This window comes from Rhinatrema bivittatum, chromosome 4 (assembly GCF_901001135.1).
Source record: "Rhinatrema bivittatum chromosome 4, aRhiBiv1.1, whole genome shotgun sequence".
Taxonomy (NCBI): domain Eukaryota; kingdom Metazoa; phylum Chordata; class Amphibia; order Gymnophiona; family Rhinatrematidae; genus Rhinatrema; species Rhinatrema bivittatum.
The window spans coordinates 38106693-38134605 of record NC_042618.1 but is presented as its reverse complement, the minus strand read 5'-3'; the positions used below and the strand labels follow the sequence as shown (position 1 = coordinate 38134605).

The 27913-nt window shown below is 43.4% G+C and overlaps 1 protein-coding gene across 1 annotated transcript in view; it reads right to left on the bottom strand.

The window, feature by feature from the left end:
• WDR20 (WD repeat domain 20) overlaps window positions 1-27913 on the bottom strand; it is an 83382-nt gene that overhangs the window by 29317 nt on the left and 26152 nt on the right. Inside the window, exon 2 of the mRNA XM_029597965.1 lies at window positions 5920-6102. Within this exon, the coding sequence (XP_029453825.1) occupies window positions 5920-6102 (183 nt within the window). The remainder of the gene's footprint in view (window positions 1-5919; window positions 6103-27913) is intronic.

The window sequence follows — 27913 nt, the reverse complement described above, 5'->3', positions numbered from 1 at the left end:
AGGGCGGTCTGAGGAGGGGTCCCTTCGGTAGCGATGGGGCATCGACTGCGTGAGGGTACTGGGGAACGAAGGACCCAAAACTACAGGGGCCCTGGCGGCAACGGAAACCGTTGAAGTCCCTGTCCCACTAGCGCTAATAACCAAGCAGAGTGTCACAGAGGGACACTCGCAGGCTATGTGCAGCTAACTGAAAAATAGGAAGAGGGAAGGTCTCAGTCGGTTAGCAGGCCAGAAGGTGACAGGAACCGACCGAAAAAAATAAATCAAAGTACTCACTGAGCGTCATAAAAACGCACGCGGATGAAGACCCGTGCAGGGAAAAAGTGTCTTTTGAAGTAAAAAGTTAAGTGTTTCCATGAGGAAAAAAGTTAAAAATTCCCCACAGAGCTCCAACCGCTATGCTTACTGCAGAACGGAAAAAAGAAGATTGAGGGAGACACCTGTGGCTCGCAGGGATAATTGCAGGCTGAGCATGCTCAGTGCACTCAGTGTGCCAGTCAAAGCTTTGTAGAAACTTTGACAGAAAAGTTTTCCGTACAGGGCTCCGTCCTGTGATGTCACCCATTTGTGAGGACTACCATCCTGCTTGTCCTGTGAGAAGATATATACTTGTTTGTAGAGGGAAAGAACTCAGCACTGGTATTTTTCTGAATAGACTTGTCAGAATATAAACCAGTCTGTGCAATCATAGGTCTAAAAAAACCTCTAGAGATTATATCTTTTATTGAAAATCTATTTTTTTGATTTTTGAATTTTCTTTAAGAATGTCAGACATGTTTTTGTGTTGTTAACTTGCTCCAAGAATTCTATTATCTTGCTTGAATGATTTCACAAAATTCTAAACCAGCAATTGAGCTGAACCAGCTTTTCAACAATTAAACTCAGCCGGTACCATTCTGTGTCTACCGACCATTCTTGCAGTCTTAATGCATATTTGCCTGATAGTGAAACAATTCTAGGCACAATCTTATCGGCACTGTGGAAGTTGCCTGAATTGTGTCAATATTACTTATCTTGAGAAGTGGATTTTCTTCTTCAAAATAAAGGCACTAACGGTTGCCTGTGGACGCCAAAGACACCGATAAGATTGTGCCTAGAATTGTTTTACAGGCAGCTTTTTAAGCGCCGATGAGATAGTTTAATTGTTGAAAAGCTGGTTCAGCTCAATTGCCAGTTTAGAATTTTGTGAAATCATTCAAGCAAGATAATAGAATTCTTGGAGCAAGTTAAACACACAAACACACGTGTCTGACATTTTTAAAGAAGATTTAAAAAAAAAAAAGATCTGATTAGTTTTAAATGTGCTACATGCTACCTTCATGGAGTGCCCCCTAGTCCTATAATCCAAAAGACTAAACAGATTCAAATCTACCTGTTCTAGACCTCTATCATATCCCTCATCAGCCGTCTCTTCTCAAAGCTGAATAAGCCCCAACCTCTTTAGCCTTTCCTCATAGGGGAACTGTTCCATCCCCTTTATCATTTTGGTAACCCTTCTCTGTAACTTCTCCAGGGCAACTATATCTTTGAGATGTGGTGACCAGAATTGTACACAGTACTCAAGGTGCGGTCTCCCCATGGTGAGATACAGAGGTACTGACATTTTCCGTTTTATTCACCATTCCCTCCCTAATAATTCCTAACACTGTTTGCTTTTTTTTGACTGCCGCAGCACACTGAGCAGACAATTTCAATGTATTATCCACTATGATGCCTAGATCTTTTTCCTGGGCGGTAGCTCCTAATATGGAACCTAACATTGTGTAACTATAGCATGGGTTATTTTTCCCTATATGCATCACCTTGCACTTGTCCACATTAAATTTCATCTGCCATTTAGATGCCCAATTTTCCAGCCTCACAAGGCTTTCCTGCAATTTATCACAATCTGATTGTGATTTAACTACTCTGAACAATTTTGTGTCAACTGCAAATTTGATTATCTCACTCGTCATATTTCTTTCCAGATCATTTATAAATTTATTGAAAAGTAAGGGTCCCAATACAGATTCCTGAGGCACTCCACTGCCCACTCCCTTCCACCGAGAAAATTGTCCATTTAATCCTACTCTCTGTTTCCTGTCTTTTAGCCAGTTTGTAATCCATGAAAGGACATCGCCACCTATCCCATGACTTTTTACTTTTCCTAGAAGCCTCTCATGAGGAACTTTGTCCAATGCCTTCTGAAAATCCAAGTACACTACACATCTACCGGTTCACCTTTATCCACATGTTTATTAACTCCTTCAAAAAAGTGAAGCAGATTTGTGAGGCAAGATTAGCCTTGGGTAAAGCCATGCTGACTTTTTATATGTTCTGTGATTTTGATGTTTAGAACACTTTCCACTATTTTTCCTGGCACTGAAGTCAGGCTAACCGGTCTGTAATTTCTCAGATCTGTAATTTACTGGATCTCCCCTGGAGCCCTTTTTAAATATGGGGGTTACATTAGATGAGGAAAAAGCAGAAATGCTAAGTACTTCTGTTCAGTTTTCACTGAGGAACGAATTGAAGAAGGACCACCGATTGTTGCCAAGGGTACATGTGAGAGTGGGATAGATGTGACACCAATTGTACAGGAGTGTGGGCATGTGCAACTGGCAAAAGTGAAAGTAGATAAAGCCATGGGATTGGATGGAATGTACTCTATGATACTAAGGAAGCTCAGAGATGTCCTGGCAAATCTGCTGAAGAATCTGTTCAATAGATCTTTGGAGTCAGGTGTGGTCCTGCAGGACTGGAAAAGGGCTCCTTTTCGTAAAAGTGAAAAAAGAAAGGAGGAGGTTAGAAACTACAGGCCGCTTAGCCTTACCTCAGTGGTAAGAAAATTGATAGTTGACTATCCTTTCCTTCAGGTTTGCCTTTTTGAGGATGACACTGAAATCTGCAACACAATGGACACCTCTGAAGTAGTAGATGGAATGAAAAGCGATCTAATCCTTGGCAGTTAAGATTTAATGCCAAAAAGTGCAGTCATGCAGAAATGTGGTAGGTGGTGAGGAGTTTATGTGCTCCAACCAGGACATGGACCTTGGCATGATAGCGGCAAGATGATCTCAAGGTAGAGTCATGCATATGACTCTACCTTGAGATCAAGTGCAGAGTCATGCATATGGGGAGTGGAAATCCGAATGAACTGTATTCGATGGGGGGGAGAAAGGCTGATCTTGGGATGATGGTGTCTAATGATCTGAAGTCGGCGAAACAATGTGACAAGGCGATAGCTAAAGCCAGAAGAATGCTGGGCTGCATAGAGAGAGGAATATCGCGTAAGAAAAGGGACGTGATTATCCCCTTGTACAGATCCTTGGTGAGACCTCACCTGGAGTATTGTGTTCAGTTCTGGAGACCGTATCTCCGAAGAGACAGAGACAAGATTGAGGCGGTCCAGAGAAGGGCGACCAAAAAGGTGGAGTGTCTTCATCAAATGACTTATGAGGAGAGATTGAAGAATCTAAATATGTACACCCTGGAGGAAAGGAGGAGCAGAGGTGATATGATACAGATTTTCAGATACTTGAAAGGTTTTAATGATCCAAAGACAACGACAAACCTTTTCCGTAGGAAAAAAAAAAAAAATCAGCAGAACCAGGGGTCACGATTTGAAGCTCCAGGGAGGAAGATTCAGAACCAATGTCAGGAAGTATTTCTTCACGGAGAGAGTGGTGGATGCCTGGAATGCCCTTCCGGAGGAAGTGGTGAAGACCAGAACTGTGAAGGACTTCAAAGGGGCATGGGATAAACACTGTGGATCCATAAAGTCAAGAGGCCGTCAATGAAGAGTGGGTGGCTCGCCAGAATGACGGCTACTGCCTGGAGATAATACCCTTATTCAATAAACATACACATGGTTACTGTGACTCCAACATCGCTCTAAGCTTCAACAGCAAGAGGAAATGTGAAAAAAAGGATTTGCACTCACAAAGCAGGGAGTAGCTGGCTTGTTTCGGCAGTTACTACCCCAAACCAAATAAGCCTGATACTTCACTTTCAATGCATATACAGCATAGCTCTCTGCTTCAACGGCAGGAGAGAAGAAAAACAACCATTAAGGGCTGAACAACAGTCTGGGTAAAACAAATAAGCATGGGTGTAGCTTGCTTATTGCGGCGTTTACTACCCCCTACTACCCCTAACTAATCAAGCTTGATATTTCACTTGGATGCAGCTCCATCACTGCTCTCTACATTAATGGTGGGGGTGGAAGGGAAATAGAACCAAAGAGCTAAGAGAAACAGATAAGTATGAGAAAAAAGTGTGTGAAGCTTGCTGGGCAGACTGGATGGGCCGTTTGGTCTTCTTCTGCCGTCATTTCTATGTTTCTATAAGGTAGCAAAAGCGAGATAAGGTGGTGGAAGCATAACCAGTAGAAAAGAAAAAAAGAAAAAGTTAGGTAATTATGCCTCTTTACAGATCTTTGGTGAAACCTCACATGGCATACCATGTTCAGTTCTGGAGGCCACATCTCAGAAAGGATATAGAAAGCCTGGAGACTGTCCACAGAAGGGTGCCCAGTTGCAGGGATACTACAGGAAGCCCTATAAGATGAGACTGAAGGAACTTAACATGTATACCCTTGAAGAAAGGCAAGATGGGGGGATATTATGCAGACATTAAAATACAAGAAGGGTATTAATGCACAGGAAGCCAAGTTTTTCAATGGAAAAGAAGCTGTAGAAATGGAGTCTCATATTGTGACCTACAAGGGTGTAGATTAAGGAACAATATCAGGTGTTTCTTTTTGTCATGGAGAGGCTGCTGGATGCCTGGAATGCCCTTCCAGCGGGGGTGGTGATGACAAGGACAGTGGCAGATTTCAAGAAAAGCTGGGATCAACACAGAGGATCTCATGGCAAGAGAATGGTAACGAGGGAACTGCACGGCCTTCACTGAGTGATGGTTGCAGCCCAGGGCAGCAGTGATATGGCTGCATTCTACCTACTGGATGATATGGAGAAACCTGCATGGAAAGGCAGTTGCAACTCTAAAGGGAACATAATGGGACTGGGGGTTGAATTCCATATGGGAATTTGATCTACTCTGGGTAGAAGCACATAAAATCGTTGCTGGGCAGACTGGATGGGCCTTTTGGTATTTATCTGCTGTCACTTACTATGTTATAACCTCTACTGGCAAAGTGTCCCTTTTTAAATGCATGTTTTTCATTGTGTTTGTCCCAGCTTACAGCCATCATTCTCACTATATGTCATTCTTCATTACTACCAATTCGCAACATCCAAATGACTGACAAATGTGTATATATATCTATATATATATATCTATATCTATATATCTATATCTATATATATCTATATATATCTATATATATCTATATATATCTATATATATCTATATATATCTATATATATCTATATATATCTATATATATATATATCTCTAGTCCTTTCCATCATTCATGGTTCCCTTACTGACTGAGACTTTGTTAACTTTAACACCAAATAATTGAAATTAGTTTCCTATCTCCACTTGCTCTGCTCACACACTTCTAAAATTCCTTGCTTTCTATTGCCTTTTCTTCCCCTCCATCCCAAATGTGCTGTTCTGTATTGCTCTAATTTATCTCATTTCTTTTGCTGTTCCCATAGTTTATCTTTCACTTCTTGTACTATTAAGGATTACCATAAAGTGCTTTTTAACCGTAAATGCATTTTACAAATAAAAAAAACCAGACAATAATAAAATGTCGCCTCCTGGTTGCAAAGTGACTGAGCCTAACACACTGCTATGCCACCTTTACTACTATCATACATACAACTACACTTCTAGCAGAATACTGGCGATATATACACATAAGCCCTAGATAAATCTTTTAACATCAAAGTGAACTAAGAAAATTTGAGGCATGTATTAAGTGTATATTTATATATACTGAATCTAGAAAAGAAAATACATACTTACTTCCTCATTAAATAGCTTGCTAGTTTCTTTTTTTATAGGATCTATGAGTTGAACTTGGCCTGCAGAGAAGCCAACTAACAGCGAAACACTTTCTGCTGTGGCTGTTAAGTGATTGAAGTCATGACACGTAGGCTGTGTTCCTTTGTATATCCTTTTGTCTATTGGTTTACTCAAGTCAGCAGCCTGTTAAAAAGAAAAAGCAATAACACCCTTAAAAATAATCAATACATATTGCACATTCTGGTCATTAGCACTACTTGAGCTATATTTCAAAGTATAGTGAGTCCTATTTGGTGAGTGTGTGTATATTTATTTATTTATTTTTTTTTTTTTTTTTTTTTGCTAAAGACAACCATTTAGTGAATAGGGCATTCATATTGTATGCATTCTTGAATCAAGCTTCTGCAATGGCCATCTGATTTAATAATAAATTTGACAAAGGAATAATTTAAAAATTATATAATTTTTAAAATTTACTATGGACAAAATTATTAGAAGTATCAAACTCCTTTCGAAACTCATTTCTAATAAAATACTTGTAGACCAATTGTTTCTAACAAAAAATTGTGTAAACAGTCTTATTTTTCCCCTCAATGTATGGCAAAATAATTTTTGGGGACAAATATTAATACATTTTGCCTTAATTTCTGATGTTAGTATAATTTAAGATGTATTTCCTTCTACCTTTGACTTTTTGGTTATGATCCATATGTAGTCTCTGCGCCAAGGACTTTCAGATGACCCAACTAGAAATACAATTAAGACCACTGCAAAGGTTAAAATTATCAGGTAAGAATAAATTTCTTTCCTTGAGTCCTGCTAAACCAGCCATCTTGTATGGGATTTCCCCCTCTACAGCACACAGAGAGAGAACACACCTCTTATGACCTCACTCTGGGCTATAAAGGGAGGTGTGGCCTGAGGCCACCACCAGTAACCTAATGTCAAAAGTAGTGTGTCAAATCCAAAAAACCCTTCAAGAAATATCTTAACAGGGCCCACAAGACCATTATGAGCAAGACAAGAAGTCAAGCAACAGAAGAAGAAATCAAGCATAATTGGAAACCAAGAGCACACTGTGTTCTTGCCCTTCTCACCTTTGTATTCCTGGGCAGGTTCTCGACTTATCTAGGACTCAAGGAAAGAAAATCAACAGGTAAGAATAATTTAACCTTCCTTTTTTTCCTGCTAGATCAGTCATCACCCATGGGAGTCACAAATACTAATCCTTAGTGGGGCAGTGAAAGACAGGGCCATCCTAACAATTCCTGCTCCAAAGGCAGCGTCTGCTTTGGCCTGTACATCCAATCTATAATGCAAGGATAAACAAGTAACTGCCCTGCAAATTTCTTCCAGGATACTGAACCTGCCTCTGCCCAAGACGATGCCTGTGCCTTTTCAGAAAGGGCCTGGAGCACTGCTGTGGCCTGAATAAATCTAGGTACAGTGGCCTTGGAGGCTGCTTCTCCTTTCCGGGTGCCATTGGGGCAGGAAAAGATGGGACCAGGTGAAAAGTGACCAAGTTTGAGAGAATACTAAATAAAGATCCCTGCAAAACAGAGCCTGCAGCTCTGAGACATGCCGGGTCAAACAGATCACTACCAAAAAGGTAGTCTTCAGTGACAGATCCTTAATAGATGCCTGCTTTACCAGCTCAAAGGGAGGTTTGACCCAAGGCCCTTACTGAGATCCCACTGGACAGAATGGGGGCTGGATGCGCTTTACCCCTTTCAGGAAACATATGATGTCCAGGTGTGCCACTACCAGGATGCCATTGATTTGGCTTGGCTAGCAAGAAATAGCTGCTACCTGGACCTTCAGAGAATTGAGGGTCAAACCCTTATCCAGTCCAGCCTGCAGAAAGTCTAGTATGTGTCAGATGTCTGCACCCCAAGGAGAGAAACCCTGTTCAATGCAGAAGTTCTCAACCCTCGCCAAACCCTGATGTAAGCTAGGGAAGTGGAAAATTTTGGTGTCTTTAAATAGCTGAAAATCGCAGAGGAAGAGTAACTTCTCTTACACAGGCGCAACCTTCAAGGGCCAAGCTATAAGAGAATGAAGATGGGTCTTCCATTGGAACCAGACCTTGCCAGAGAAAGCCCTGCTCCCTGGGCAAATTCAAAGGGGTTCTGTCCAGAGTCTCACTAGATCTACATACTAAGGGGCCTCCTCAGCCAATCTGGGGCTATTAGGATGACCAAGGACGAATGGTTCTCTTTACTGTCTTGCTTACAAGAGGCCATAGCAGGAAAACATACAGCAGGCTGAGCTGTGATCACGGGCACACATGTGCAGCTATGCTGCCAGAACTCAGCTCTGCCCTGCGACCGAAGAACATGTCAGTCTTGATGTTTGTTCATGTTGCAATTAGGACCATGTCTGGGTAGCCACAGCAATCCACTATCATTTGAAAGGATTCGATACTCAGTGCTCACTCTCTCAGATTCAGTACTCCTGCTGAGAAAATCAGCCTGGAGGTTCTTCTTTGCTATATAGAATGATGAAAGGTGAAGATACTCCTCCACCCACTTGACCAACCAAGCTACTTTTTGCACTACTGTGAGGCTGCGAGTGCCTCCTTGCTTGTTCATATACATAACTGCCATGGCGTTGCCTGATCATACCCCGACTGCCTTCCCTCCTTACTAGTGGTAGAAGTGCTGTAGAGCCAGCCTGACGACTCATCTCTAGGCTGTTTATTGACCAGGATTGTCTCTTTTCTTGACCAGGGTCCTCGAGCCAACTGGCCCTGACAGTACGCCCACTATCTTCCCAGGCAGGCAACCATTGTGATTATGATCAACCAGGAACACCAGGGCTATTCCTTTCTGGAAATTTGAGGGGTGTGCCCACCAGTCCAGACCATTTCTTACTCTCAAGGACAACTAAAGTCTGTACTGGTAACCCTGGTAGGAGGACAATCAGTGTAACAGCAGAGCCTGTTGAAAGGGCTGCATGTTAGCCTTTTCCCACCAGATACAACACCGATGCCTTAGGTCTACAAGATAGAGGTAGTTGTACACTCTACGTGAGTCCTGTGCCTGAAAGACTTGCACCTGATCTGTTAGTTTGGACATTGTGCTGGGGGTCAGTGAAACTCACCCTCCTTTTATTGCAACTCGCTCCTAAGAAATCTGAGATGATTTTAAGTTCCTCTTCATGTAGCTTACTATCCAGCCTAACTGTGACAAGAAGTGGACCATTATCTCAAAGGCCTGGCAGTTCTCCTGGGCTAACTTAGACTATTGACTTTTATAAGAGCAAAATATGGATGAACCATAATGACCCATTTACATAAAGCTGCTGCTACCACCACTAGGACCTTTGAAAAGGTCTTGAGAACTGTCACTAGACCAAAGGGCAATGCCTGAAACTGAAAATACTCAAATATGCAGAGCTTCAGTAGGTTCTGAAAAGACATCTGAATGGAATATGGAAGTCCACTGCCACCAAGTTCAACAAGGCTACATACTCTCCTTCACTCACTGAAGCCATCACCAAACAAAGTGTGTCCATTTGGAAATGAGGTATCTGCAGATATTTATCTTTCAGGTCTAACACTGGGTGGAAGGATCCAAATTTTTTTGCTACCACAAAATATATTGAGTGCCTTGCCCCCTCTCTTGTGGTGGAACCAGCATAATTGCTTATAGAAGCTGCAATTTTGTTTGTATTTCCTTGACTACCTCTCTTGAAAGCAGAGGCCATAAAGACCACTAGGACCAGCCTCGTGGACTCAGGGGAATATCCCCTTTGTATGATTTCCAGGAAATCACTGATCAGAATGGACCTGAATCACTTCAGCATAATACCTCTGCAGATGCCCCCCGCCCCCCATTGGGACCACAGTTAAAGAGGGACACACCGAGTCACTGGGTTGAGCAACCACCTCCTATTGCTACAGGGGGCTCTGTTCTCACTCTTCTGCCCCCCCCCCCCCCAAAGGGCTGGCTCATACCTTGCATGCCTGAGAGGGAATGCCTCATGCACTTATCCTTGCACCAGTCCCGGGAATGCTGGGATCTGAAAATCCATGAACCTGAGTGTATTTTGTCTTTGAGAAGCTTCTGAGGTTTTGACTGTCCTAGCTTTTCAAGTTCACCTCCAAACAGCAGATTTCTCTTAAAGAGCAATCTGCAGATTTGCGATTGACGCAGTCTGCAGCCCAGTTGCCCATCCATAGAAGCCTTCTTGCAAACACTCCTCTGGTCCAGGTCAAATTTTTTTTTTTTTTTTTTAAATATCAAACATTTAGGAGATGAATCTAATACATAAGGAAAAACAAGTTCACAATATCCAAGAGGTAAAAAGAGAATATATAAAAAGGACAAAGTAAAGCAAACATGCATCATTAAAGAGACCAACATCAGTAGGCTATCATAAAATAATGGTCTAGAGACCTCCACATCACAGACCATTTAGCTGGTCGGTTAAACTTAATAGCAAAGGTTTTCCCACACAAACCAAGTTCCACTAAAAATGTTAAGTAAATCACTGTTCTTCCAGTTGGATAGAATCATTTTATTAGCAACTGCCAGTAAGAAGTCCATTACATTTTTATTGGGAGGCTAAAGGCAAGATGGAAAAGCTGCCCTTTATATAATAATACGATACATAATAGGGCACTGAAAGCAACGAATGTGATATTGTGCGCCACATCAATCTCCAAAAAGTGTGAATAAATGGACAAAAAAAAAGATCATATGGGATAACTAAGCTTTGGGCATAGAAACCAGTGCTGGTCCTGCGCTATCTAAAAGATGAGCCCTAAATAGTTTCCATGGTGTGCAGAAGAAAAAAAACAACAATTGAGTAATAATGGAAGAAAGTGAAATATATGATGCAATTCCACAAATAATACTAGTCAACTTCAGCATCTGTGCAGTCCAGGTCAGAGAGCCAGATGTTCCACAAAGCAACAGGAGCAGAGAATATAATGCTCTTTATTGCTTTATATAAAAGTTAGACCAATCACCAACCCAACCTCTGTTTCCTTCTACTATCAACATCCAACCATCAAGGAAACTCCCCGATGCGTGGTAATGTGCGGTTGCTATAGCTGAGGGAACTCTTTGTGATCCCCTCTTTTAAATAGCTACCGGCTTTATTCTTCAAATTGTTTTTTTTTTCCTTAATTTTTTTTTTAATAATGCAACCCTGGATTTCTTATTCAACATTTACTTATATAAGTTAGAAGCAAGATGCCCAAGTGGACCAGAGGCATGGTAAAAACTAATTTGGGAAAGCAGATCAAAGAATACAAAGATGAAACATCAGATCCAATACAGTTTCTCAGTTGCAATCAATGATTATATTGAGACACAGGTAAATGCAATCATGACACTAAAATAGCAAATAAGTGTAATTTGGCACCATCCATTAATTGTTCCAGAAACAATACCCCTCACCTCTGCCAAATTTTCCAGTTCAGACTTCTAATATTCTAACCTGGAGTATTATTATGGCAGCCACTCTTGAGGCCGTGCCCTAGAAGGCATTCTCACCAGGTCATACATATCAACCAGAAAAGCTATGGCTGATTCCAAGCGGGTTATTTCTGGGCTGTCAGAAAGCTGCTGAATCCAACACAATGCAGCCTGGGCAAGATAACCCCCCATAAATGGAACCTGAACAGCCACTGAATTTGTTGCATAGGCCCGTTTAAGAATTGCCTCTATTTTTCTGTCTTGGGGGTCCTTCAATGCTGACACCCCCCTTGTGGTTTTACATATAACAACTGAGAAGAGCAGGGTGTCAACTCACAGGACTCTAAGGAGATTAGTCCTTTCTTCTAGTGGTAAGGGGTATTTCATTTTCTTCCTACTAGACCAGTCATCACATATGGTATTTTCCCCTCCGCAGCTGAGGGAGACAAAAGGATACACATTTTTTTTTATGAACTCAATCCAGGCTATAAAGGACGTGAGGCCTGAGGCAGTTGCCAATAATTTCTATCTCCGGCAACTGCTCCCAGAGCATAGATTCTGTCCCAGTCTGGTCGAACTCTTGTTGCTCTTAGGACAACCACCTCTAGGGGTTGTTTTTCCCAGTGGCAGCATTTCTCCCAGATCTCTACCCTGTTTGAACTCTTGAGGGTGATCTCTGTACCCAAACTTCAGGGGAACTAAGGATTAGCACCCTTAAAAAAAAAAAAAAAAAAAAAGGGGGGGGAGGGGCAGCAAGAACTCAAGGAAAATAGCAGGATTACACCAATTTTTAAAAACCAACATTTCCTTCTACCCAAAATTACAAACTCACTTTAACACAACACACCAACATCCAAAGTTATTTCGCTGTCTACCTTCCTAGCCAACTGAATATTTTTCTTGCTAAACAAGCATACTTTCATACTCATACAGTGCATTCAGAAAGTATTTAGACCCCTTCACTTTTTCCACATTGTTACAATACAGCCTTACTCTAAAATGGATAATATGCATCTTTATTCCTCCTCAATCTACACACAATACCCCATAATGACAAAGTGAAATCAGATTTGTACAAATTAATTTAAAAAATATATCACATTTACATAAGTATTCAGATCCTTTACTCAGTACTTTGTTGAGGCACATTTTGCAGCGAGTACAGCCTCAATTCTTCTTGGGTCTGACGCTACAATCTTGGCACACCTGGATTTGGGGATTTTCTCGTATTTTTCTCTGCAGATCCTCTCAAGCTCTGTCAGGTTGGATGGGGAGAGCTCCAGAAATGTTTCATCAGGTTCAAGTCTGGGCCACTCAAGGACATTCCAAAGTCACTCCTGTTTTGTCTTGGTTGTGTGCTTAGGGGCATTGTCCTGTTGAAAGGTGAATCACTGCCCCAGTATGAGATCCAGAGTGCTCTGGAGCAGGTTTTCAATCACAGATCTCTCTGTACTTTGCGGTTCATCTTTCCCTCCATCCTGACTAGTCTCCCAGTTCCTACAACTGAAAAACATTCCCACAGCATGATGTTGCTACCTCCATGCTTCATCATAGGGATTGTATTTGCTAGGTGATGAGCAGTGCCTGATTTTCTACAGACATGAAGCATTGCATTCAGGCCAAAAAGAGTTCAATCTTGGTTTCATCAGACCAGAGAATCGTTTCACAAGCTCTGCCAAAAAGCATGTAGCCTGCTTGGAGTTTGAGTGTCTTGTCATGTGCCTTTTACTGAGGAAGGGCTTCCGTCTGGCCATTGGTAGAGTACTGCAAAGATGGTTGTCCTGGAAGGTTCTCCCATCTCCACAAAGGAACTCTGGAGCTCTGTCAGAGTGACCATCAGGTTCTTGGTCACCTCCATGAAGGAGGCTCTTCTCACTAGATTGGACAGTTTGGGCAGATAGCCAGCTCTAGAGGAGTCCTGGTAGTTCCAAACTTCTTCCATTAAGAATGATGGAGGCCACTGTGTACGTCGGGACCTTCAATGCTGTAGCTATTTTTTTGTACCCTCCCCAATTCTGTGTCTCGACAATCCTGTCCTGGAGGTCTACTGACAATTCCTTCGATTTCATGGCTTTGATTGTGAGCTAGTCACGAAAAGGGGACCCAGCAATAATTATACCAACAACTTGGTCAGCAGTATCAATCTCAAATTAGATAAAGGTGTCAGCAAGCCAGTCAAGTGGTCCTTGCCTACCACAGCAGGACACACCAACAGGCTTGCTGACACCTTTATCTGATTTTGAGACTGATACTGCTGACTAAGTTCTTGTTTGGGGTTAGTCTCTTCATGGTTTGATTTTGCTCTGACATGCACTGTCAACTGTGGGACCTTATATAGGCAGGTATGTGCCTTTCCAAATCCTGTCCAATTGATTGAATTTACCACAGGTGGACTTCAAGTTGTTGAAAACTTCAAGGATGATCAATGGTGGAGGTGTTGCTTAATTGGAAGCATGAGGAACTTCCCTCATTTCACTCTTGGAGAGACTCCATGCTTCGTGCTGCCAAAAAACGGAGTTGTTCCATAAGAGAGAAATGCAGCAATCTAAGCGACTGGCTTCTTAATTGGGGTATTTTCAATTATGGGAAAGGGTTACAGAATTTGGTTAAGGGATTACTTCCCTTTATTCTTTTTTGTAATATTGGGGTATTGTCGTCATTGAAATATCTATAAGGGGAGTGTTCAGGCAAGCCAACGTGTTGGTGAGGGGATGAGAACGTTTGTATGGATGGAATGAGTGAATGTGTGGGAGGGCAGATGGGGGGGGGGGGGGTAAAATAAAACAGGAAAAATCCAGTCATTGTAGTGCAACGTGAAGCACCAGAAATAACCTAGACTCAACCTCTGACTTTGTTTTCCTTTTTTCATTCATTGTTACCAGAAGTATGTTTATTGCCCCTCTGTTGAGGGCTAGTTGTAAATTCTGGAATCTTCTATTAAAACTATATTTAAAAAAAAAAACAAAAAACAAAGCAATAAAACGCTCCTCCCATAAAAGAATGTAGATTCCTGGACAGTATTGGGAGAAAAATTAAGTCAGCCATGCTCCAGAGCAGAAGGCAGGAGTTGCTTATCTATAACAGGTGTTCTCCAAGAACAGGATGGCAGTCCTCACACATGGGTAACATCAGATGGAGCCCAGCCCAGAACTTTGATCTCAAAGATTCTAGAGCTTTCAAAAATGTTCTGAGCATGTGCAGCTGTATTATCACCCTGCCCCCTAGGCAGAGTCCCTCAGTCCATGATGTAGCTAACACATGGAGAACCATCTCACAGGGGAGCCAGGCAGGTTTCGTGAAGGCAGACATTCTGCTGTCCTGTGAGAACACCTGTTATAGGAAAGCAACTCTGCTTTCTCTGAGGACAAGCAGCATGACGGTCCTCACCAGGGGTGATTCCCAAGCTATAGGCTGTCCGAGCAGAACAAAGCATGGAACCACACAGTGATTAAAGCACCACTTTTCTCCCTTTTGCAAAAGCCAATCCAAAAACGGGTCCAGGTGGGAAAAGAAATGGGTTCTTGTAAGGGAAACTGCAGAATCAGCTGCAGCACTGACATTCGGCCCAGAGAAAGGATGACCTGACCATCCATCCTTGAGTCTGGAATGCATAGTTTAGACTGGGACTGTTGGCATAGATCTGATTCTAGGATAGTGAGTAATCCTGTCCCACATAAACATAGACTAGTTTGGCATGCACACTTGTTTACATTAGGCTATAAAAGACAAACAGCTATGGCTGAAAAACGGGGAGAGCGAGAAACTTGCTTTTACTTTGCTGGCATGCAAAGTGATGCGTGTCCTTTGTAGACGTACAAAGTGACGGGACCCCTTTTGCCTGTGGTGGGCTCTCTCTCAGTCAGGTGGATGAAAAGGGTGTTGTGAGTATTGGCCGAAATGCAGTGCACGAATACAGATGTATATGCTTAGCAATATTTTTAATGCTTAGAACTGTATATGCTTAGAACTGTATACCTTTAACACTTAGAATTGTTAAGATTGTATATCAATAAACATTATTTTACTTTTACCTTATTCTCGCTTACCTCATTCCTTACAGTCCTACAAAAAGAAACCATAGGACAAACACAAAACCCCGATGCGTAGGAGAGGCGCCTACTTTGTTTCTTGAAAATTAAAGTCAGGGTTTCAGATCAGCAAACACTGACAAGCAAAGAAGTTCTAAATACTCCTGTATACAGGAAAAAAGCCTAGAAAATCAACCAAGAAAAGAGCTCTTGGACAAAGATCGTACAATTTCCTTTGGTGTCACAAGACCACTTAAAAAAAACCCCCAAAAAAACACCCCACTGGGGCCAGAAAGCCCTCCAGAAAGAAACTGCGGTCTACTAGCACGTGAAGGACAGAATGCATTTGCAGAAGCACGCTCACCAGTGGTCAGGAAACCCAATCAGCCAAGCAATACTCAGAAGCAGCAGCAGCAATTTCAGCAGGATCTGTGGCAGACCGTAGCTGCCAAAGTACCAAACAGATCTGACCACCTAGGTCAGACGTCGAGTGTCAGGAGATGGAAGGCAATCCCTGAAACAGATCGCTAGCCCAAACTCATGAGCAGGGAATTAAGCTAGGCCTGAAGCTCACCCACACTTCACCCTATCAAAGGTAGGCCTATCCATCCTGTCCACAGGATAGCAGCTCAGGTGAGCAGGAATGCACGGTAAACCCAGTGAAATATGAAAAGCTAAAGGCTGTAGTGGCCAAAAATTGGCAAAAAAAAAAAAAAAGTGTACCCCATTCCCTGCAGGTATACACTAATACAGTGGTTCTCAACCTTTTTCCCATCGTGACACACCTGACAGACCACGCTCACATGTGTGACACACTGCTCATTACAATTCACGGTGGAAATAAAAAGTAAAGGTCCGGTAATTATTTTTATTGTTTAAAATGACACAAGGAAAAGATATGTATTCTGTCTGAACAGAAATTACATACAGGTCGATACAGTAACGTGCGGTTAAAGATTCCCCGTCTGTAACGTGCTGGGAGCGCACAATACAGACGAGTAAGGCGATCCAGCGATCCAGTCTCCAGTTTCACGCGTCCTTAGCGCTTCGTAAAATAGACACATAACCCTTTCCACACGCATGTATATGATGTGTAAATGAACGAATTAGCTGTATAATGAAGGAATTAGCTATTCCCCTCTGATACTGTAACGGGCGCTGATATTATCTCCTTAGTAACCCGCTGTTTTGCCGCGGCCTTAACGTGTTAGTTTACCGCCTCCCCCTAGTAGGTGTTAGGACTGTGAGTCTAGTAACAAATCCATCGACACCGCTTAAGATACTCAAAAACAATAAAACACAATTAAAAAAAAGCGATACAGAGATGATCGAGAAAATGTAATGCTGTGGGACACATAAAACCTGTCAGAAAAAAAAAATTTTTTTAAATACCTGTCGGAGGGCCACATGGGTCCAGGCGGCCGGCGGCGGGAGCCGGGGGGGGGCGGGTGGTCGCGTGTTAAATCTAGGCCGGGTCGCACAGACACGCATTCATCCAGGCGGAGGAGCCGGCGGCGAAAGCAGCCGGCTCCTCCGCCTGGATGAATGCGCGCCTGTGCGACCCCTGCGATTCGGCGCTCAAGGCGTGACGTCACGACGCCCGACATCATGGCATGTGACTGCCTTGAGCACCGAATCACAGGGGTCGCACAGGCGCGCATTCATTCATCCAGGCGGAGGAGCCGGCTGCTTTCGTCGCCGGCTCCTCCGCCTGGATGAATGCGCGTCCCGGCCTAGATTTAACACGCGACCACCCGCCCCCCGGATCCCGCCGGGACCCACGCGGCCCACCGACAGGTATTTAAAAATTTTGTTTTTTACACTTCCTGGTGCCTGTCATTTCAAATGTCATTTGAAATGACATTTGAAATGACAGGTACCAGCGCACCCATGTTACTGTATAGGCGCTATATTAAGCGCCTATACAGTAAAATGGGTTGCGCGGGCATAACCCTTCCCTAACGCTTCACAGCCGCGGCATGCATTTGCATGCAATTAGAAGAGAGTATCAGGCGCTAGGTCAAGAGAACTGTGCGTGCGGGGAGGAAGGGTGCGCCTGACACTGCTGCACTGTTTCTACCGCGGCCTTACAGTATCGAGCCGATAAATAGTAAACTTCCCACACCAAAACTGCACCAATTTCCAGCATTTAACAGTAACCACCTTGCCTAAGAAAAGGCAACACAAAATATTACAACAGACCTTAAGACACCAATACACCTCCTATTAGGAAAACGGACCAAGCCAGGCTGCTATAGAGCCCTACACAGAAACTACACGCCGGCAGAATATCTCACCTCAGTCACATGTGCTGACCCTCACCTAACAAGGAATAAAGAGACCAAAACGCATAACTAGAAGCATGCAGACAAAAACTGAATTGGAAACTGCAATAAGCCAGAGTCTCTGTATGCAGTGTAATAAAGGAAAAAAGAAACATCACCCATCCTTATAAAACAAATCAAGAAATATAAAATCAGTAGCAGTAAAACCATACTAACAAAAAAAACAGATTTCGAAACACTGATGAGTGGAATATCCAATAATTAAAAACTCATAAAAAATTTCTAGATACCAATAAAATATTTCAAAATAGCAGACACAAAGACCCAGTAATGAAAAGCAAGGATACAAAAATGTTTTTGCTCTGCATACCTGGGAACGTTTGATATCAAGGTCTCCTGAGATTGTTTTGAATTAGCAGGAGGAGGGGGGTGGTTTGCTTGGAACTTTCTCCTCTCTCTCAATCACATTCCAGCGCTCTCTCTCTCACACTGGCACTCAATTACACACCTATACACACATGCTCTCAGTCACTCACATATGCACATGCTTTTCTCTCACTTATATAGGCTCTTAATTACACATTTACATACATGCTGTCTATCTTTTCACGCTTACACACACAGGCTTTCAATCACACACATGCTGTCTTTTTCTCTCACACACACTCTCATTCACATGCTTACAAACATGCTCTCTCATTTACATACAGGCTCTCAATCACATACTCACATGCTCCCTCACCTAAACCAGCTCTCAATCACACGCAGACACACATGCTCTCTCTTACATATACACACAGGCTCTTAATCATACATACACATGATCTCTCTCAAAGGATCTCAATCATACACACATACTCCTTCACACAAACAGGTTTTCAATCACAAACTTACACATACAGGTTCCCAATTGTAAATTTACATTCAGGCTCTCTCTCACAGGCAGGCTCTCAATTACACACATACAGGCCTCAATCATTCACATACATGCTATCTCACACACACACACACAGGATCTCAAACACACATGCTTGCTTGCTCATTCACTCTCTCTCCTTCCCCGGAACTAGCGGCAGCAGCCTCCTCCCAACCCTAACCTCCTTCATTTTCAGCCTTCGCACAGAGAAAGGAGCCCCATGGGCCGCGGGGGTTGACGTTCTTCATCTTTTTTTTCTCTGAGCCGCACTGCTCATTCCTCCTGCCGCGTCTCTCTTCCGTTCTTCGGGCCAATACTGAGCACACTAGCAAGGTCTCTTCTTCCCGCGCACGCACTCGCTGCTCACTACTTCCTCTTCCGGGCCGGGAAACGTGGCGACACACCGGTTGAGAACCACTGCACTAATATATACCTTGAATGTCCTATCTTTTCTTCTCTTCCCCCACCCCCCCCTACATTCCAGCTGGAAGTCAGAAGGAATGAAGAACACAAGGAGAGGCAGGCCCTGGAGCTGCATGGATAAGAAAATGCCTCTAGGCTCTCTCTCAATCCAAACTAACAACTCACTGCTGAGTCCAGTAGGGAGCTGCCCAGAGGTAGATCTCTCAGCATGATAGGAATAGCAGAAACAGAGTGAACTTTTCAGGGAAGAAATCCAGAAACTCTCCTCCAAGAGACAGAAAGCAGGAACGTCACAAATGTAAACCCCTGCAGAAACAGGATTTCTTCTTTGCCCTGGAAACCCGAAGGGTACCAGGGCAGGGTCAGTCTGGTTTGGGAATAGACTGCCCAGCCACCTGGCCTAGGTATCAAAACTAAGGCCATGATTATGTATACTTCTCCCAAGGAAACATGCAGTCAAATGGAAAAAAGATTGCATGAACCAGGACTTCCCTGCCCTAAAAGAAGGGCATATAGCTCACAAGCCACCGCAAAAAAAAAAAAAAAGTGTAGCACCTTTGTTGCAGGGGTTCCTCATCCCTTAACATATTCAGCCATGGATTTGGCTAAGTTGAAATGCATACCTGCCAAGCAGGATGCAAAATGGACCAGAACCCTCCTTACTGTGGTAGGGTCCCACATGTGAAAATGACTGGCAAGAGCAGTCATCTGCAAAAAACACACATTGTGCTCAGGTTTCAAAAAGGTGATGCCTGTGCAGGAGAAACCTTTAAATCTTCACTGGGGAGCTGCCCAGAAGGCAAGACGCAGAGTATGACAAGGAGATAAAATCTAGAATAGCTCCTTCATGAAATAAAGCTGCTGTACACCTTAAGATGACCTAGGAAAGAGCACTGTCACAACCTGCTCTTGGATCCCACGGGGAAGAGAGATCACCAGTCAGAAACAGTGAAAACCCTTTTCTGGGAAACTGAAAATGAGGACCACCCCTTGTAGGGGTGGACAACCAAGCGTCCAAGGGGGAACCCATAAGAATCACCTCTGGAAACCAGGTATATCCTGTCCCTTCGGGAAGGGGAGAAACAATGGGAATTGGGGGGCCCCCCCATCCCAAAAAATGTTCCTACTCTCCAGGTGACAGTGGGATACAGTCACTGACCGCTGTCAGTCATAAGCAACCACCTAGTCAGATGGTGTAGGCCAACACAGTAACCAGAGGGACCTCAGCAAAAAACAGTCCAAACGACTGCCACCACCTTCCTGCAATGCCTACAGGTCCTGGCCTGAAAGAAAAGCCCCAGAGGCTTCCGATTCAAACATAAGCTAACATGGGAGGGGGTCAAAAGACATACTCCTCTTCAGCGAGAGGGGAAAAACTCTTGACACTACCCTCCTGGTATCCACGCCCATAGTAGTTCGACCAGAAACAAGGTCTTAGGGTCAAGTCTTGTAGCTGTGGCTCACAATCTGCTGTGCTCACCACAAGAGATACACACCCCCATACACTAGAGAGCAACTGGAAAAATAGTGTCCTTTGCTTGAAAAGCGCAATGACCAGTACTCGTGCAATGGTAACCAGTCCAGCAGACTGCAGCACACACACACACACACCCCCACCTGTTGAGTTGGTGGCTGCACACTACCAAAAAACAGAGCATGCGATTAGCTCTCCCCCCCCCCCCCAAAGGGACAATGCGGTCCTCAATCCCTTCATTGTCCAAGCCTCCATTGATTCCAATCGATCAGTGAAATGACACTGAACTCAAGCGAGTTCCCAACTCCGTGGCCTACATGCGGACTGCATTCTAATCAGTCCTGCCAGCACCATACAGACAAAGGCACAAAAACAGAGGACACAAACTAAACTGAAGGTGCAGTATTTATATATTAACGGGCCGATTCAGTAAAGTCCGCGGGAGAGTGGATGAACGCCCGCTCTCCCGACGCACGCACAGGCCACTCGCCTGTGCACGCAATTCTGTATTTAAATTAGGTGGTGTGGTAGAAACGGGCAAAAGGAGGCGCTAGGGACACTAGCGCGTCCCTAGCACCTCCTTTTGACCCAGAGCAGCGGCTGTCAGCGGATTTGATAGCCGACGCACAATTTTTCCTGCGTCTGTTCTCAAGCCCGCCGACAGCCACGGGCTCGGAAACCGGACGCCGGCAAAATTAAGTGTCCGGTTTTCGGCCCGACAACCGCTGGCCCATTTTAATTTTTATTTATTTTTTTGCTTTTTTTACTCTTCAGGACCTCCGACTTAATATCGCCATGATATTAAGTCGGAGGGTGCACAGAAAAGCAGTTTTTACTGCTTTTCTGTGCAGTTTCCCAGTGCTGGCAGAAACTAGCGCCTACCTTTGGGTAGGCGCTAATTTCTTAAAGTAAATGGGCGGCTTGGCTGCACATTTTACTTTCTGTATTGCGCGGGCATACCTAATAGGGCCATCAACATGCATTTGCATGTTGAGGGCGCCATTAGTTGCCACGGGTTGGACGCGCGTTTTCCGCCCCTTACCGAATAAGGGGTAAGGGAAAACGCGCATCCAAGGGCAGGTTAACAGTGCGCTCCGGAGCGCACTGTACTGTATCGGCCTGTAAGGAATAGAATTAGACTCTGCCAGGCTGCACAGTGACTAAGGCCCGCCATGGGCTGAAAGAGTTGAAAGAAAAAAATAAAAATAAAAAGTACCGCAAGGTAAAAAAAAATAAAATAGAAAAACTGTTGCAGCTCCAGAAAAAAAAAGAAAAGAAAAAAGAAAAATCTGAGGAGGAACAAAGCTAAATAGTATGACCATGCAGCTCCTGTGACCACATGGCACTGTGGGGGGGGGGGGCAGTGCGATAATTATAGCTGCATGCGCTCTGTGGAACATATCTGAAAGCTCTAGAATATTTGAGATCAAAGTTCTGGGCCAAGGTCCATCCCATGATATCCCCCCATGTGTGAGGACTGCTATCCTACTTGTTCTCGGAGAATAGCAGCTCCACCAATTTCAAATAATGCCTTATAAAACAGTGCTCCTAGCCTCCCATGATTATGAGATCATAATCAGCTTGCTGCTGCATATTTTTTTAGTCTATCACAGAATCAACCTTCTGAACAAAGCTGCCGGGAGTTTACCTGCCTTCTCTGCTTCTGCTCCAGCCCCTTCCCTCACAAACAGCCTGCAAGGAACTTTCTTCTGTTGTTCCCCCCCCCCCCCCCCATCCCCCCTATCCTGATGCGAAGGGGAGGTGAAGGTGATGAAGTTTGGGTGGACACAGAAAGTGGTCAGAATGTTTGACCCAAAGATCACCTAAATCCTTATCAAACTAAAGATGATTCTGATGTAATTCCTGGATGGAGTGGAGTGATGGCCCTGTAGAATAATTTAATCTTTATACTACAATTCTTGCACCTGCATATGTGGCCACAGATACACCATTCACAAAGATTTGGATGTTTTGGAAGTTTGCAATTGCTGGCGTCTCACAGCTGTCAGAGAGGGCATTAATTTCAACTCATAGAAGCCTGGATGAGTGGCACTTCTGCTGACAAGTTTCAACTTGTGCTAATTCAATCCCTTTTTGAATCAGTTACCATGTGTCCAATATGTGCACATATCTGTGTAATTAACAGCATAACAAACTGTTGATACGGAGTGCATTTTCAGCTTACATGAGCACCTACACTGAAAGACAAGGACTTTTCTCAAGAAAATATAAAAAGGATAGTAGCACTATTTGAAAACAAAAGTGACATTTCACAGTTAAAAGTTTGTAATGTGTCTCAACTTGATTAAAAAAAAAAAAAAAAAAAAGTGTACCAAGTGCACAAAACAGTTTTTGTATACAATTTAAATACTACTTAACATACAATATGAATGTTTTCAATTAAAAAAAAATAGACTCGCATAAAAAAGGTGTGAAACTTTATGCAAAGTTATGCAAAAAATGTGCCATTTAATTGCCACAGAACTTTGAAAAATCTGCAGCAGGAAACCAGGGCTCTGCTTATAAAGTCATACCAGATTGACTGTTGTCTGGTGGAAAGGATAACGAAAACCTATCCGACTCAGGCACTAGAATGGATAGAGAGAGTGCTTAAGCCAAGCTGAAAAGCTCAGAGCCATTCTTCTTAGCTATATCTTGGGCGCTCAGGACTTTTCCGGCATCAAGAGATCCCTCCCAATATTGGGAGGATGTGTGTGCCTCCTTTTTCCTGATGGGAGGGGGAGTAAGAGGGTTTCCCCCTACTTTTGTGCCTGCCAGACTTGGCCCTGCCCTTTCTATGAGGCTCTGGTCTTTTTGAGAGTGAGGATGGTTTTTCTTTCTGGGGAAGAGGCTTCGGAAAACACATTTCAATTCTCAATATCTAGTCCTTCTTGGAAACATTCGGATACAAAAAGCCTTGCAATTTGAGACATCATGTAATGTTCCCAGACATTTTAGACAGATTTTGTGCAGATCTACTGAAGGCATCCTACAGCTACATTTTCTGCACTTCTTAAAATGGCAGTTTCCTGATGTGACTAACTACTCTTTAAATTTTTTATTTCTTAGACTAAGACGACTCAATAAGAGAGAAACAAAAAAGGCTTAAGACTGAGGAAAAACTAACACAAAAAGCCCCAAAAAAAAACAGGTTGGTTGAGAGACAGCAAACTACATCCTGCCGTCACAGTGGAAGAAGAAAAATAAAAAGAGAAGAAGATAGAGGAGACTTGCACAGGGTTGGTGCACAGAAGTCCCATACACCTCAAAGTTTTTACTTTCTGAATGCTGGGAGAGCACTTAGAGCGAAAACAAATTGAAATCATTCAAACCCCAATAACACTAAGAAATAACCAGAAAATTGATCTAGCTGAAAAAGTGAGGAATCTTGGAGTAATAATGGACTCAGAAATCAACCTAAATCACCACATCTCTCTAAAAGTAAGGGAAGGATATGCAAAACTTATGATCCTCAGAAGATGAAAACCATTACTTGCACCTGCCCACTTCAGAACAGTGCTGCAAGCACTAGTTTTTTCCAGCACAGACTACTGCAATGCACTTTTACTAGGACTCCCGAATACAATGCTAAGACCACTCCAAATACTACAGCCAGAATACTGACTGGAAAAAGGAGGGACCATATAACAAACTTTAGCAGACTTACATTGGTTACCCATACAGGATAAAATACAAAGCCTTATGTACCATACATAAACTAATATATGATAAAGAAGCAGACTGGCTAAACACAGCATGACTAGTGCTCTGTGCCCAAACGCTGGAGTAATGAACTCTATGCATAGAGTTCATTACTCCAGCGTTCATTACTCTATGCATAGAGTTCATTACTCCAGCGTTTGGGCACAGAGCTCATGATCTCAGCGTTTTTTGATCACTCAAGTAAAAAGATAAGTACTTTGGACAGTTATTAATACATTTAAAGTTCTTTAAAAAAATATTTAAAAAATCTTTTAAAAAAAAGACATTTTTGATGCAAGAGCGATACAACCATGATCGATGATTGAAAAGTCTAAAAGAAACCACAATACATACACAAAAACAGGGTATATGTGGTAGACTCAATCATGAGAGTAATTGCACAGTAAACTCTCCAAATTGTTATATGAGGTCTGGTTGTAGATAGAAGTTACAATTTTTTGATCCCAATGCATTTTACCAGTGTTGTGATTATTGTTGTAAAGGGTCTAATGAACGACACAATTGTAGGGAAAAGTTTTTTCCTATTTGTCCATCTACACTCCTACATCCATCCCCAAAGAACCAAGAGAGATTAGGAATGGGCATTTGTTTTGTTTCATTTCTTTATGCACACAAAATTGTACTTTACATGCATAAATGTTATGCATGTTTTACACAGGAGTAATGAAATCACCTGAATAAAACTCGTGTACACCCCTAATACAGATGGCCTCAGACAGGCCAGCTGCCACTCTTGCTCAGCCCTGCTTCTTCACCAGCTACCGCAGGACCTCGGACTTTAGCTCCATCCCCAATGACGTAATCCACTGCAGCCTAAGACAGATGCTGCCAAGTTGCCTCCAAAACAAAATAAATAAAAAAGGGGGGTACAGGAGGGTTTATCCCCCCTTTGGGAGCTATCCCAGTTCATTGGGTCCCTTTTTTGGAATTGCTGGGGGCCCGGTCTGCTGAAAGTGGGGAAGACGGGAGCTGTCGAGTAAGCATTGCGTTTCATGGAAGTAGTTTGGGTTTGCTTTGAGGTTCCTATTTTATAGGTTTTGCTTTGTGATGCGTTTACTGTATTTCATGCTAAAATGTTTTGCATTTTTTATATTTTAGTATTTGACATTATACATTTTTTATCTGAGTCATTTGGGTCTAGTATTGAAAAAAGGCAGTACACAAAAGTAAACAGAAAAATACAAAAATATAGAGAACACAGCTAGAAAATGTACAGGCGTAAGGAGGGTAAAACAAAATGAATGCATGTAGCACTGTAGGAAAAAGAAGCTATTTCCTTCGCACTTCTAGTTGATTTACTAGGCCCTAAGAAGGTAAATAATGGGATATGATTCAATAGATTCAAAAAGTTGTAAACAATTTCTTGGAAACAAAAGTTGTTTCTATGAAGGAACACTTGTTTACCTGCTGACATGCCAAACAGGAGCATTCAGACTGCCTGTAAAATAAAGCCAATCTGGGGCACATTTTGCTGCTTAAAAGGAACAGATAAACTAATATACTGCAAATCTGTAATCTGTGTCAGGGTCCATGATAGTTCCCTTTTTCCTTGGCATTTTCCTTCTGCTTCTTTGGACTTCAAGCTCATTTGGAATTAACCACCTCTACATCATAAGCCAGAGCTTCCCAAATTGGGGGCTGGGAGTAAATGGAGTAAAAAAAAAAAACACACAACCCAAAACAAACAAAAAAACCCTTCAACTGGGGGTCACATGCGGCTCAAATAGCAGCATTCTTCAGGTGCCAGCAGCAGCATTAGTAGTGGAAGTGTGGGTCCTGCAGTGATACTGCCCTTCCATGAGTGTCTATGGTAACAGGAAGCCCTGCTGCAGGGCCTGTGAGCTTGCTCTAACCCAGGGGTCGGGAACCCATGGCTCGCGAGCCAGATATGGCTCTTTTGAGGGCTGCATCTGGCTCGCAGACAAGTGTCGCCATACTTCGCGGTTCCCCGCTGACCCAGCTGCTCCCCGGTCCTCCGCCGCCCGGGCTTAAAATGCTGTCAGCCCGGGCGGAAAGCGGCAGGACAGCTGGAGTCAGCGGCACCGGCGTGCTCTCTCCCCCCCCCCCCCGCGGCCCGGAAGAGGAAGTGGAGAGCATCGGGTGCCTGCGCGGGAAGAAGAGACCACACTAGCGTGGTCTCTTCTTCCGCGCAGGCACCAGATACTCACGACTTCCTCTTCCGGGCCGCGGGGGGGAGGAGAAGAGAGCACGCCGACTGGAGTCATCCGGGTGCCAGCGCTGGAGTCATCGGGTGCCTGCGCGGGTCTTCCCGCGCAGGCACCCGATGCTCTCCACTTCCTCTTCCGGGCCGCGGGAAGAAGAGAGCACGCCGGTGCTCTCTTCTTCCCGCGGCCCGGAAGAGGAAGTGGAGAGCATCGGGTGCCTGCGCGGGAAGAAGACTGCAGCGCGGCTCGGAGGAAAATGAAAATCTTCAACCGCGGCCGATGGGACTCCGCCTTCGCCTCCGCGAGGGCTGAAAATGAAGGAGGTTAGTGTTGGGAGGAGGCTGCTGCTGCCGCGAGTTCCCGGGGGGGGGGGGGGGGAAGGGGGAGAGAGAGAGTGAATGAATGAGCGAGCAAGCATGTGTGTTTGAGATCCTGTGTGTGTGAGTGAGAGATTGCATGTATGTGAATGATTGAGAGCCTGTATATGTGAAAGAGAGTATGTCTGTGATTGAGATCCTGCCTGTGAGAGAGAGAGCATGAATGTAAGTTTACCATTGGGAACCTGTATGTGTAAGTTTGTAATTGAAAACCTGTTTGTGTGAAAGAGTATGTGTGTATGATTGAGATCCTTTGTGTGTGAGAGAGATCATGTGTATGTATGATTAAGAGCCTGTGTGTATAAGTAAGAGAGAGATCATGTGTGTCTGTGTCTGATTGACAGCTGGTTTAGGTGAGGGAGCATGTGAGTATGTGATTGAGAGCCTGTGTTTAAATGAGAGAGAGAGACCATGTGTGTATGTGTGTGATTGAGAGCTGATTTAGGTGAGGGAGCATGTGAGTATGTGATTGAGAGCCTGTGTGTAAATGAGAGAAAGAGAGGACATGTTTGTAAGCATGTGAATGAGAGTCTGTGTGTGAGAGAAAAAGACAGCATGTATTTATGTGATTGAAAGCCTGTGTGTGTGTAAGCGTGAAAAGATAGACAGCATGTGTGTAAATGTGTAATTAAGAGCCTATATAAGTGAGAGAGAAAAAACATTTGTATATGTGAGTGACTGAGAGCATGTGTGTATAGGTGTGTCATTGAGAGCCAGTGTGAGAGAGAGCGCTGGTATGTGACTGAGAGAGGAGAAAGTTCCAAGCAAACCACCCCACCTCCTGCTAATTCAGAACAATCTCAGGACACCTGGATATCAAACGTTCCCAGGTATGCAGAGCAAAAAAATTTTTGTATCCTTATTATTTTTCATTACTGGATCTTTGTGTCTGCTATTTTGAAATATTTTGTTGGTATCTGGAAATGTTTTATATGAGTTTTTAATTATTGGATATTCCACTCATAGGCTGTTTCGAAATATGTTCTTTTTGTTAGTACAGTTTTACTGCTGATGATTTTATATTTCTTGATTTGTTTTATAAGGATGTGTGATGTTTCTTTTTTCCTTTGTTACACTGCATACAGAGACTCTGGCTTGTTGCAGTTTCCAATTCAGTTTTTGTCTGCATGCTTCTTGTTATGCGTTTTGGTCTCTTTATTCTATGTTAGGTGAGGGA